This window comes from Astyanax mexicanus, chromosome 19, assembly GCF_023375975.1.
Source record: "Astyanax mexicanus isolate ESR-SI-001 chromosome 19, AstMex3_surface, whole genome shotgun sequence".
NCBI classification, from domain to species: domain Eukaryota; kingdom Metazoa; phylum Chordata; class Actinopteri; order Characiformes; family Acestrorhamphidae; genus Astyanax; species Astyanax mexicanus.
Window position 1 is genome coordinate 32,690,805 of NC_064426.1, and position 14,596 is coordinate 32,705,400.

The 14,596-nt window shown below is 40.6% G+C and overlaps 1 protein-coding gene across 1 annotated transcript in view; it reads left to right on the forward strand.

The window, feature by feature from the left end:
• mosmoa (modulator of smoothened a) overlaps nucleotides 1-13,493 on the forward strand; it is a 39,860-nt gene extending 26,367 nt beyond the window's left edge. Inside the window, exons 2-3 of the mRNA XM_007232220.4 lie at nucleotides 1,427-1,639; nucleotides 10,076-13,493. Of these exons, the coding sequence (XP_007232282.1) occupies nucleotides 1,427-1,639; nucleotides 10,076-10,260 (398 nt within the window). The 3' untranslated portion in view covers nucleotides 10,261-13,493. The remainder of the gene's footprint in view (nucleotides 1-1,426; nucleotides 1,640-10,075) is intronic.
• Nucleotides 13,494-14,596: the final 1,103 nt, after the last annotated feature.

Consider the following 14,596-nt stretch of genomic DNA (forward strand, 5'->3'; position numbering starts at 1 on the left):
TCTCCTGGGGCTTTGTGAATGATCAAGTCACAGACTCCATCTCTCTTTGCTCTCGTTGCCTCGGGTCTGCTTTCACTTGAAAGAATGCTTATGATCAAGCACTTCCCTGTGCCACGTGTTTTCTGTGCCTTCGCTCTTTCCTCAGCCTTTTGCCTTCTGACTCGCTGACTGTAGAAAGAGATGTGAACCTGTACGCTTTGGGAGATGGTTGTTGTGGTGGTGGTGGTGGTGGTGGTGGGGGTGGATCAACATCTGGAAGCGCAGTGTTAGTTATAGGGATTGTAACATGCTGTAAACCTGCAGTTCGCTACACCAGGTACACAGTGTGCGCTGCTATTTATGAGGAGAACTATCAGTACAGAAGATTGTGTGAAGACTGAAGATAGATATAGAGTTATGAGGTACACAGTGTAGTAGAATCTCAGAAATGAGAATATATTATTTACTATAATATAGTGTTTAGTGGATCATGTGTAATGGTGATTGTTGCACAGTGATCTCTGTAATGCAGGTGAGCATTTTGATGATGATGATTTTAATTGCTAGTAATAAAGCCACGTTAATTTTTACACCTTTTTCACATACTCCAATTAAACAAATAAAGCGTTCAGCATTAATAATCACACTTAATTTAGTTTAAAACCTTTTGAATTTGCTGTTTTTGCTGTTCCTTTCTGTGGTTGTGATAAAGCTTTCAGGGGCTTCGAGTGGTCCAGCAGACTAAGGCGCTGCCACTAGGATCAGGAGATCTCTAGTTCGAATCCCGTTCATGTAGCTTGCCTTCAGCTGCCGGAGCCCCGAGAGAGCACAATTGGCCTTGCTCTCTCTGGGTGGGTAGATGGCGTTCTCTTCCCACATCACTCCTAGGGTGATGTTGATCAGCACAAGGCGTCTGTGAGCTGATGTATAGGAACCGAGTTGCTGCACTTTCCTCCGAGTGCACTGTGATGCTACTCCGCAATGCTGCATCAGCAGCAGTTTGAAAACGGGTGGTGGCTGACTTCACATGTGTCGGAGGAGGCATGTGCTAGTCTTCACCACCCACCTGGTGTTGGGGCATCACTAGTGATGGGGGAAGTCCCAATGAGTGTGTTGGGTTGACTACTGTCAGAATGCCACATGGTGCATTGTGGCACACTGACTGACTGATCAAAAGCGCCTATGTGCAATGCGGGATTCATCTAAGTTAAAACTTGTTTAATCTGCCTTTCTCTCTTATCTCTCCTCTCCCTGTCTTCCTTATTTCCACCTGTACACCTCGTTTCTAATTAAAAGCCCTCTTCAGAATTCTGTAGTTGCGAAATTTGCAGCAGTGTGTGTTTTAATAGGTTTATTTCCCTTGTGCTTGATATCGCATCTATAATTCAAATAAAGATTTAAAAAAATCTGAATCTGTTTTTTTTTTTTTTTTTTGTCTGTTTTTCAGGTGCCCTGACTGTGGGTTTGGTGAGGCAGTGTCAGACCATCCACGGGCGAGACAGAACCTGCATCCCGCCTCGATTGCCTCCCGAGTGGGTCACCACGCTCTTCTTCATCATCATGGGCATCATCTCCCTCACGGTCACGTGCGGCCTGTTGGTGGCGTCACACTGGCGCAGAGAAGCCACAAAGTATGCACGATGGATCGCCTTCACAGGAAGTAAGAGTCTAAATTCAGTCTTGTATTAGACTGCATTCACATTACTGATTATTGATCAGTATAGATTTTTTTTTATAAGACCGGATTTGTTTTTTGCTTGGTGGTTTAAACCTATTAGCATTATTAAATGGGAATTATCATGGTCAGAAGATCAGCTAATCCAAATCTAAGCAAACATTCTGAATTGATTCATTCAGACTTGTATTGTGTAATGTGAACATAGCCACTATGGTCTTGCTGCTTCTTCTTGAAGGGTCTGTATGTTGCCAGATTCCCACTGAAGCAGGATGTTTGATTAAGACTTGGAGCCTGCTGAAACAATCTTCACTCTTCATGAATCCAAGCGAGGTGTCAGCCTCTTCTTTTCTCCAGTCCAGATTACTTCTCCATCTCAGACGGTGGCTGCTTCACAGCTGGGGCCTCCATCCCTCCCTTCCCCTGTGCAACATGGCATCATTTCCTTGGAATAACACAGTTCTCAACACAAGGCTCTCCCTCCCCTAGCAGCTGGGCTCCAGCCCACTCTCCCTGGTACAGGGGCCGCTTGCCAAAATAGCATTTTCACTGGCGGTAGGGATGCAACTGTGCCCAACATTGTGTCTGGGCACATCAGATTGATTTTTTTTTTTTTTTGGTCAGGCAATTTTAGATCTAATCCTGTCACACCCCCTGCCCCTGCCACTTACCCTGCCCCTACCACTTACCCTACCTCTACCACTTACCCTGCCCCTACCACTTTTCATTTTTCTTGTTGGGATAAAGAGAGAGAGGGTAAAGTGCTACATGGCCTCCAAACTAAGGTTTTTCAGAGACACATTCCAAACACATGCAAGTGGTGAAAGAAACCCACAAATGTAGTATTTGCATTGTTACAAATGATGACAAACAACCATTGGCTTGTCCTAGTGTGATATAGGTTAATATATTTTGTTCATTTTCTTCATACCGGCATAAACAATCACAAGTAGTACATCTCTGTAGCTAAATTCCCTGTTCCACCTTAAATGGCACAGCAGCAGTTACTGTAGCTGCTGGGTTTTGCTTCATTTAAGGTGGTTTGAAAAAAGTAATACAAGAAGAGATATAAAGTCCTAAATGTAACTAAAGTCCAGCAGCACGGTCTGCTGTCTGCTATCACAATAGACTGGCAGGGTTTTATTTTATTTTATTTTGTTTTATTTTATTTTTAATATATATATATATTTAATTTATATACTTAATTTCTTAAGGTGGGGGATTTCAACCACCCCCCCAGATTAATACATTCTGTTGATACAGTATATTACCAAAAGTATTTGCTTACACACCCAAAACATGGAACTCAAGCACCTTAAAGTACAATTAATGATACTAGACAGGTATAATCTTTAGTTTTTAGTAAACATTTAATGAGAAATGAGGAGAAACATGTACATTTTACATTTGCTATAAACAGAAAAAAAATCTACTCTAATGCTCCATATGGCCCTAAAAGAATATCACAATATTTCAGGATATTTTTGTCATGATGTATTAAAACTTTTTTGGCAATATTATTGCATACAGTACGATATGGCGCACCCCTTGTTAATTCCTACAGTGGTTGTTTTAAAACGGACGAAACCCAATTAAAAAAAAACATAGTACAAGCAATGTTGTAAATATGAAACGCCAAAGTGGACTTGAAGGCACTTTTAACAGGAAGGTTGACACTTAAAAAAACAAGGGTTGGAGCTACAGATGAGTAATGGAATAGGGACACAGTAGGTTGGAGTTGTTCGTGAAGGTGTGAGCTGGTGCGCGCTAGTCCGAGGCCCATGTGGATGGCATCTGGTGTGCTCCATAACTGGAAGCTATTGTCTTTGCTCTCTTTTCTCAAGCTGTTTTAGAGCCACTTTGTCTCTCCTATAAAAAAAAAAAAAACCTTTTGAGTTGTGCTGAGCCCCGAGGATACAATAACATCTTACAGAGACATCTTTATAGCAGTTTATGGGAAATGAAGGGAACGAGACGGACAGAAAAAGACAGAATTCCAACGCAGTTACACGAGACGCTTTGCGTTTTAACGAGTCATTAAACCCCTGAATTTCACAAGGAGAGATTTATATACAGTCGGCATTTGGTGTTTTTTTTTTTTTTTTTTTTTTTTCTCTCTCTCTCTCTCTCTCTCTCTTCCACTCCCTTTATGCCTATCAGTGTGTGTGTGTGTGTGTGTGTGTGTGTGTGTGTGTGAAGAGAGATACATACATAGTGGCATGGTTGCCTTGGCAACAGGAAAGAAATGTTCCCAATTGTCCAGGTTCAGTTCACTATCTCCAGTCCTCAATGACTCACTTGTCTTTTCCTCGCCGGTCATTATGTGGGGGTGGTGCCTGGCCTGTTTGGAAGTGCAACAGCTCTATAAGTAGAGCACCCCCACAGGCAGGGACCAGGAACCTGACCATGAGGGGTAGACTCTAATGCAGGGCTCTTTTTAAATATGGCAGGTGGAACAAGTTGGTACAAAGAACATCATCAGCGGAAATTTATGGTTTTCTGAGTATATAAATGTCAGGTTATTTGTGGTCATGTAATCAAATGACATCCTGTAGTGCCAGATGACCTCTAGCAGGCCGCCCAAGCAATGTCATGAAGAAATAATAGCTGCGAATTGCTATTATCAGGCCGGGTGGCTTGTGCCAAAATGTTTGGGGACAGTTCTTAAATGTCATGCTTCGTCAACTAGGACAGTGGCTGGTTTGATTTTCTACTGTCTGCTGATGTACTGAAAATATCATCTTTTTGACATCGTATTCCTAAAGGTTGCTTGGATTATAATAGAAAAATCTGGGAACCTTGGTAACACCATTTACCTACATGTCTAATGTACAACAGTATTGCTTAAAGTAAAACAAGCAAACCATGCTGTTTACAGTACAGCTGTACTAGTAAAAACCCAACAATACAACAGTATACAACACAATACTAAAAAATCTACAATAATGCTTTAAAGTCTCATTCCATTGTTTTTTTCTCATTCATTTTAAACAATCTGTCTCTAGTATGAATAAATTCCACGTGAGCTGTTTTTTGTGGGGAAAAAACAGTGCTCAGGTGATTCTATTGAGCCCTGCTTTAGATCAATGACTTAGAGGTCTCTGAAGAAAGACAGACAGGTTTTTGGCTCTTGCTCTTGAATATTCATACATGCAAATATATCGTCTCTGATTGGCTAACAGCACTACAGCAGAGAACATGATCTGCTGCCTCCTCCCACAGTCAATTTTACAGCTCTAAAACTCAAACGACAAAATGTTTTCAGAGAAATTGCCTTAGTCATAAAGATGTAGCACTGAGTAAAGTTACGTTAAGTTAACCCTTAAACTTAACATCAAACTCGAGCGGTGGCACTCTCTCTTCCCGTGGCCGAGAAATATTATAAACAGTACATGCTTAGAAACATGTTGGTTAGCCAATGGTACTACTTAAAATACATTGCCACTGGACGAACAGCGGCACCACTGGATGAAAAAAGCGGCGCCACTGGATGAACAGCTGCACCGCTGGACGAAAAGCGGCACCACTAGACGAAAAGCGGCACCACTGGCTTACATATAACAGTTCTGACCAATGCAACAATTCTGCTTAACATACAACAGTGTCTCTTAACGTACAACATGCTATTTAACATATCAACATATAATCATGTTTTGTAAGCCATCAGAACTACCTAAAGTACAACAATACTGCTTAATGTGCAGCAGTGTCTGTCTTACAGTAAGCGCCGTACAGAATTATCTTCACAAATAAGAACCTGTGGTTATGAAGCACTTTGAGATGCTTGCCTGCTTGTCTGTGTGGTAAAAGTGAGGGTTTAAAAAAAAGGAACTAATCTATAGGGAGGAAACCAAAAGTGCTTGCCTCAACAAATGCAAAGAATGCAAAGAATTGCCACACCGTATGCTACTTTCTAACTTTCAAACACTGGCTATAAAAGCGGTGGTAAAAAATGTGATCTTTTATGTATTGAAAGAATTGAGCTATGTTATGATAAGCTGGACTGAAAGACCACTACTGGCTGTTTAGCAGTCTGATAGCCTGTGGGAAGAAGCTGTTTCTGAAATGGCTTGTTCTCTTCCTCAAGCTTCTGTACTTGTGGCTTGGGTGGGTGAAGTCATATGATCTGACCAGATCATAGCCTTACATAGCCTATCGATCTTTTAGTCTATAGATGAGACAATATAGAAATTATAGATTCCTGATCTAATTTATCTGCATTATTATTTGAACACCATACAAGTTTACATGCCATACAACCATTAACATCCAACAGCCCACTTCACCACATGACTAGTGTGTCGCAGAAAATATAAAGGAATCATAAAAATAAGGATCATGAATACAATCCAAGTGAATCGTTACACTTGTACTGTACAGTAAAGCAAATTTGTTAGGAACCAAGGAGAATATGGATGTTATTCCTTTTGAAAAGACTGCACCATGGCAGTGTAGAGGAAATACTGCGGAGCGTGGCAGGACCCCTACAGCAGCGTGAGATTGGATGCTGTGCTCACAGGCACAATGCCAGCCAGTGTTATAAAACACACCCAAGGACAGCACAAAAATACATGCAAGTGCTGTGCTCAGCACAGTTAAAACACTTTCCTTAAAGGAGCACTTTTACTTGTTTTCTTAGTCAGGCAGTTTCAGGGAGCTGAACGATGCACAGAGGGGGGAAAAAGAGAGAGGGAGAGGGAGAGGTTTGAGTGTCAGACTTCAGGAGTGGGAGTTCCTAAACATGCTCTGTCAACAGAGCAAGCAAATCAGCAGTGGAAAATGAATGAATCAAGTTCACTCTGCCCAGCTGTTTACTGTCGGCAAAAACGACTGTACAAATTTAGCCACACCGAACGTACCTACCAAACGTCTGACATTATAAACTTTTATATTTGGATGGTATGTTGTTCCAGAAATATTACTAATTGTGATAAACAATATTATTGTCATTTGCAGACAAGAATAATGTAATTATAATAACAAAATACAGTAACACCCTTTTATAGGGTTTGTACGGTCATGAAAAACCTGGAAAAATCATGGAATTTGAAAATAGCAATTTTCAGGCCTGGATTAAGTGGGATCCCGACTATTTGAAGAACATAAATATAGTAGAATCGTAAAAATAATGCAGAGAAAAACATACAGGACTACAATCTGTATTTACAGAATAAAAAAATGCTTTGTATATTCAAAAAAGCAAAAGAAACAAGATCATAAATTTATGCTTAATCAGGTTACATTTTACAATAACCGAATGACCCTCAGAGAACAGAGAGTTGCTGTATTTTTGTTTGGTAACAATGCTCCACGCTCCAACCCAGCACTGAGGTCCCTAGGTGTGATTAGATACCTTGTAAACCACCTTTCTACTGAGTACCATGGCCAGTTCTGCATGTCTATTAGTCACCTATAAAAAGCAGGGCTGGCCATTCTTCAAGTGAGCCCATTTCCATTATTTCAAAGGCCGCTGATAAGCTGTGAAGTAGACAGGAAGGGCGGCTGCCTTTAGAAATGTTAATTTGAGACTCGAGCAGCGCTGATGTCTCCAGGGAGGGCTTCCACAGGTAGCTGAGCCGTGGCAGCCGCTGGCAGCCGGCCACCTTCACCTGAATGAGGCGCTTTGTGCGTGGAGCACAGACCCCCACTGTACCTGTACCCTAACCCTGACCTGAACAGACCACGTTCACGGCCAGCCCTGGAGGCGTCACGGCTCGCGCCCCTGCCGCCGTCTTGGCTTGCCCGCTGCGAGCATATGGCATGTCGGCAGAGACAGACGTAAATATTAGCTGTCGTCTCCTCTCACTCTTGCACTTGCTTTTGGGTTGAGAGCACTGAGGCCAACAGGTCTAAAGGTAAAAAGTAGGGAGCATTCTTATTAGGGTGGGCAGTATACACTACTATATGGACTATTAGGTTTTTCGGACAACACCATTCATTTTCTTTTATTTCTTTTCTGAATTCATGGGCGTTATCTCTGTCGTCTAGAGAAGACTTTCTATTATTTTCTAGAATTTCTAGAACTTTCACGTGGCATTAGGTGCCAAGTGTTCATGTTTTCTGCTCCAGAAATAATGCTACAATAATTCCCTACACTGTGTAGACAGGTTATGTGTGCATGTCCACACATCTGTGATACAACACACAAACCTTACATAGCAGTATATATCTGACACAAAAATAATACCATTATTGGGTTTTTATGTGAAATTTAAAGGGACCATATTATCTGGGTACCACTTTAAAATAAGACTAACTATATAAAGGGTTTATAAATGGTTTACAATTAGTTTATTAATGGTTACTAATTAGGTTGTAAATGCCTTAAAAATCATTAATAATCAGTTATAACACACACATAGAAAGGGCAACAATGACTTGTTGTTAACATAGTAAACCCACAACCATCTATATTGTTGCCCTTTCTATGTATGTGTTATAACTGATTATTAATGATTTTTAAGGCATTTACAACCTAATTATTAACCATTAATAAACTAATTGTAAACCATTTATAAACCCTTTATAAAGGTAGTCTTATTTTAAAGTGGTACCATTATCTCTTTTTAAACAAGTTAGTATACATCTATGGGCTATACAAAACAAGTTCTTTCCAGAAAATTACTCTCATAAAGAATCCTTACCAGCTCTATTCTTGCCAGTTTGTCACACCCCCCCCCCCCCAATGAGTGTTAAACATTGTTGGAGTTAGTTTGTGGTAAAGGCAAAGCACAAAACAAGGTAGTTCATGCTTAAATTTGACATTATTAAAAATTACGTACATCTCTCTCATCTGATAACTTGCCACGGACAGTAGGTACAGATCCCTCAGTCAGACAAAGTATGCTGGCCAATCCCGTTCTGCCAGCACTATTTGGTCCAGGTCTGGTTTGTTTGCACCCTTGATGCGTTTCATACGATTTGTTAGAGCACGTGTGAAAAAAAGTAATCGCACACTGGTAAGGACCAAAACAACCGTACCAAGACCCACAAGAGGAGGTGGTCTCTGTTCGGTTCCAAGTAAACTCTGAAGCGGCTTGTTTGTGGGGAGAATGTGATCCAACCTAAAAGGCAAAGAACAAACAAGCTAGCTCGTGCTCAAATGTGATAGAAGCACAAAACATCTGTTAACTTGTCACAGACAGTAGGTACAGATCCCTCAGTCAGACGAAGTCTGCTGGCCAATCCCGCTGTGCACTGTCTCAAAATCAAAGTCTGTAGTCTGCCTCTGTGTGATTTTCCTTTGCAATTTTCTTCCCATATGTATTTCATTTTGTATGCTGTTCAGAATTGCCTGTTCTGGGTAGTTTCTAGTGTAGTGGTCTGATTGTAAATGAATTGCGCTCTGATTTGAGGATGTCTGTTTTGAAAGTGCTCTTCAGTGGAGCTGTGATTGTGCTACCTGTGCAGTTAAGCCAGTGCTGCAGCAGGCGGCATACTCTACTGCAGGAAGTGGCTCTTTTACACACTGGTGAAAGCATGACCTTCAGTCCTTCAGACCTCCTCTCCTCTCCTTCCCTTCCTCCTCTCCTCCTCCTCGCCACGGTGTCTGAAGAGACTGAAGCAGTGAAGTGCCTTACAAAACACACTTTGTTTTTTTTTTTTTTTTTGTTCCGAGGATGCTGTGTTCATTGCTTGCTTGTTTGGTTGGTTATTTTAGGTGTGTATATGTGTATATGTGTATATTTCTCCCTCTCTTGGTGCCACTCTCCCATCAAGGCCAAAGTGTTTAATTGTAGCTTAGCTGCTTCCTGAAAGACGCTTTTATCTTGCTAATGGGCGCCGAGATTAAATTGAGTCTCCACTCAAGCTCCTTTGTGCGACTCCTGATCCTCAATCCTCTCTAAAAGCTTTCGCGCCCAGTGTAGATTAGCTTATCCCGAGCGGCCGAAAGATCGAAGGGGCTAAAATGCAGGAGGTCAGAGGTCTGAAAAGCTGCAGGTCCAGATCCGACATTCTTGGAGTTTGTTTGCCGTCAGAAAAGCAAACTCTCGTCTGGCAGATGATTTAAATCCTGCGTTCTCATTCTCCTGATCCTCAATCCTCTCTAAAAGCTTTTGCGCCCGGTGTAGATTAGCATATCCTGAGTGACCGGCACAGAGAAAGGCTCCTGCTGAAATGCAGGAGGTCAGAGGTCTGAAGAACTGCAGGTCCAGATCCGACATTCCTGGAGTTTGTTTGCCGTCAGAAGAGCAAACTGTTGTCTGGCAGATGATTTAAATGCTGCATTCTCATTCTTTCTTTCTCCATCTCTCTTTATCTCTCTCTTTCTTTTTAGGAGATTCGGTCTGCTCTCTCCTAAGACTTAGTCCTGTGTTGAATGATGGACTGTCTGAATATTTGAGATGTTTTTGAGATGCTTTCAATGCTTGGATTCTAAACCGTCTGTTTTCTTCTGTTTCTCTCCCTCTGTCTCCGCAGTGATCTTGTTCTGTATGGCGGCGCTCATCTTCCCCATCGGATTCTACATTAACGAAGTGGGTGGGCAGCCCTATAAGCTGCCTAATAACACCGTGGTGGGCTCCTCCTACGTGCTCTTTGTGCTGTCCATCTTCTTCACGATAGTGGGGCTGCTCTTCGCAGGGAAAGTGTGCCTGCCCGGATGAGGGCGCCAATAGTCCAGGGTCAGCCGGGGATTTGTTTTTGTTTGCAAAGAGGAACGGGAATACTAGCAGCACTCGAGGAGCACTGGAGGAGGAGGAGGAGGGGCATCGTCGGATACTGATGGTGATTGGGATGATGGTGACTCAACTGATCAACTGAATAACCCGAAAAACCAACTAACCAACAAAGAACTCACGAAATGACCAACGAAATGACCATGACCATGACCATGGACTCAGTGCTGAGCTGGCAAAGCTATAAGAGGGGTCTCGGCCCATCTTTTCCTTTTTTATACCCAGAATCAACCTGAGCTTATTGGATGGAGTTTTTGTTCAGCCTGTTTTTTATGTTGCACTTCAGAGGTCACTATCCTAGAGCTAGTATCCTAGGATCATCCTGGGAGGCCATGGGAGCGAGTGGCAGTGGTGGAGGATTGGAGGACGCCGGCTGTGGACATGGTGAAGGAATCGCAAATGTCCTGCAGCTTTGAGATGCTTTTGAACAACATGCATCATGGCTTTCCTTCCTTTTTTTTTTGTTCAATTTCCATGTCCCACACGTTTCCTCCATCTTTGTAGTTTTATATATACGGATATGGCGCCCCCTGGAGAGGAATGACTGACTGGCTGCTGTGAAAAATTCCAGGCTGTGGCACCACAAGTGAAGGAGGTGCCCTGAGGCTGGAGCTCTTTGGAGCTCGTTTCCACCCTTTCTACCCTTTCCACACTTTTCACTCTTTCCCCGTAGTGGGGCTGGATGGGGGAATTGCTCAGGCCACAGTGCCCGTAGAGAGGAGCCACAGTGCCCCCTTCAGTCTGAATGGATGCTGCACACAACGGAAGCGCCCCAGCCTGAGATCCCAGAGAAAAGGGAGCAGTATTTGAATTTTCGACTGAATTTCACTGAAATTTAAGCACATTTTGATAGAAACACATAATGACAAAAGACAAAAGCACTACTAGGACTGCCGGTCAGGACCCTGTGAGGCCGTGCCTCACTGTGCTAAACCTTCTTGCCTGGGAAACGTATTACCCGCACACTCGCATACATACGATTATGGATTATTATTATTATTATTATTATTATTAAGGACACGCCTTTGGATCTGGTGACCAAAATGAACTTCTCCTATCTGCCCTCATGTGCATACTAGTGCATACCGGACATCATTAATTCAGTCCATCGGAAAGAGAGACTGAACAAGAGACTGCGAATCAGAGAAGTGCTTTGTCCTTTTAACCTGATCACCCTTTTGTTGTCTTGATTTGTAATTCTGACTCTGTTGAATTTGTTGTTTTTGATTTTTTTTTTCATTTGTTAACGTGCCATTAATCTGTTTTTGTTTTGTTTGGAATGAATGAATACTAAGGGCAGGACTCTGTTATAGGGAGCACTGTGAGGTATAGCCATTAGTAGGTGAAGCACCACATTGCAGATGTACAAAAAAGAGAGAACTCCTTACCTCATTGTTTTGTAGTTCAAGCTCAATTTTTTTTCCCTTCTTCGCTAACCACGACAGTGTGTGCCCTGTACGTTATGTCTTGCCTTGGTCAGAAACATTTCGCTAAAAAAGAAAATGCTGTGATCATTGCAACAAATTATTTATCTGACACTGAATAATAACAGGAAAGGTCGAATGTGTGTGTGATTAAGTGAGTGAAGTAAATGAGTGACTGGCGAAAATCAGTTCTGTTTGTTTATCTTCAGTTTTTGAAGTATAAGAATCCCTATTTTAAAGCTGTGCATACGCGAGAGAGTATGTATGTATATTGACAGTAAATTGGAACTGAGAATTATTTGTATGATTTTGATGTTTGATTATGGATGTTCTCAAATGAAGGTTGACCCCGCCCCCCAGTTCCTCATGATATGTGTTACTGCTCTTACTGTTTTCAACCTTTACCACAGTGTTTTAGGGCCACTGTTGAAATAAAAATAATAATGTTACAGCTAGAGTTACAGAAATGTGGAATAATATTAAAAAAGTAAATTATTATAATATTATTATATTATATTATTATTCTATTCTATTATTATTAATACAGTATTACGGCTTAATTATCAAAATACTGTTATTTTGAGAATTAAGCCGTAATATCGTATTAATACATTTGTAATATTTAGAGATTTAAAGGGTAGTCAATATATTCAATTCATGAAATAGGAATACTTAAAAAATAAAATGGTAATATTTAAAAAAAAAATAAGTTTTAGTATTTTGAGATTAAATTTGGAATTTTGAGAGAAAAGTCTTAATACTTTAAAAATACGGTCGTAATATTCTGAGAATAAAGTTGTAATATTTTGAGAGAAAAGTCTTAATATTTTGAAAATAAATTCATAATATTGGTATAATTAAGTAATAATATTAAAAAAGTTGTAATATTATAACTTTGTTCAAAATAGGAGGATTTTAACTTGAAATATTGCCACTCTTTGCAGAAATATGGAAATATAACTTTCATGTCAAAATATTTCAACTTTTATTTTTAGGAAATATGACATTGTATTATTTTTTGGCATGGTATTAAATGTTTGGATTTACTCTTAAAGACAATTTTTTTATATATACAGCGGCCCAAAACATTGTAAACTTTGACATCAAACATTTATCTAAGGAAAATCATTTCATCAACAATTGCCTTTACAGCCTTTATTTAATATTATCATAAGCATTTTTATAAAAGCGCCTCTCTTTCCTGGAAGTATTTGCATAGTTCTCAAGAAAGGATGGGCAAAAATAGAGAAAATGCCTAACACCGGTCTGCATTCGTATTAAACCCAGAAAAATGAGGCTTTCCTGGTCCGGCAGAGTTGGCAAAATATATGATGTGATAGGAATTCTATAGGAACTCAGTATTAAGAATAAGCTGCAGGGCGTGGTATCAGGGGTATGGTATATAGGTAAAGGCAGGAGTGATAGACATCACATACTCTCATCTCAGTTCTACTTCTGCTTTGGTTTTAGGAAGAAAAGAAAAACAAACCTGTAATTAAAAGCTAAATAAAAATTGACTTTACATTAAAGGGTAATGAATAGTATTATTTATGGTTACAAAAGGGAAGAATACAAATATATGAATAAGTGTTATCTATCAAAGAATGATTTAGCATTCCTTGTGCACAGTTACTGTTACAGATTCATATTACTGGCAAGACAACTGTTTTTCTTCTGCTTCACTTTGTTTCGATATTTCACTGTATACAATAAAAGGCATTAAAAAGCCTTACTGTTTGATTGTCAATGAGATTTTTTTTTTTATGCTGGACGCATTAATGTATGCACCTTTGGTAGTTGCTGCATCTTTATTGCATGGGAGTACACTCACAGGGCATCTCACGATACAACATTATTACAAAACGCTGCCCACGATAACAGTGATACCGCAAAACTGTAATCCTGTGATAGTCGATATATCCCATGCCTAATCTCCATGATATGTCAAAGCATCTGTGTTACTGAAGAGATACTCTTATATAAAATACTCCTAAATAAGCAAATGTTAGTTTTACACAATTTTACAACCAATATTTTTCACACTAGGTTTACCTTTTAGATTAGCGCCACCTCGAGGTGTAATAAAAAAAATGTTAAATAAAAAATAAATAAATTATCCCACGCGTTAAACTGTATATCACCCATCACATGTGAAGTCAACCATCGCTGATGCAGCATTGCCGAATAGCATCACAGTGCACTCGGAGGAAAGCACAGTGACTTGGTTCAAAGCACAAAGCTCACAGACGCTTTGTGCCGATCAACATCATCCTTTGGAGTGATATGGGGAAAAAGCGCCATCTACCCACCCAGATAGAGCAAGGCCAATTGTCCAATTGTGCTCTCTCGGGGCTCCGGCAGCTGATGGCATGCTACATGACTGGGATTCGAACCAGCGATCTCCTAATCAAAGTGGCTGCACCTTAGTTTACTGAACCATCTGGAACCCCCTCCATGAGGAATAATTAAAGCATTGATATTGTAATATTGATAATGTTATATTGTAAGATGCCCTATGATTCCTAAACATAGTGTCCCCTGCACCATTTATCAAGCTACTGTCTGAGCACAGTTTCTGTGGTGGTTCTGAATGCTGTGTGCTGCTAGATGATGATCACAGGCTAAGTGCTGGGTGTCTGAGTGCTCTCTTGTTAACAGACCGTTCTGTGTGTGTGGTAATCACAGGGTTGAGGGAGAGAGAGAGAAAAAGAGAAGAGCAACTGGCAGACGGATGGTGATCAACTTTTTCAAGTCCCTATTAATGTTCCTCCTCTGTATTCAAGCTCTAAATATAGAAATCTAATCTAACAGTAATCTGCCTGCTGTAGACGAGACGTATA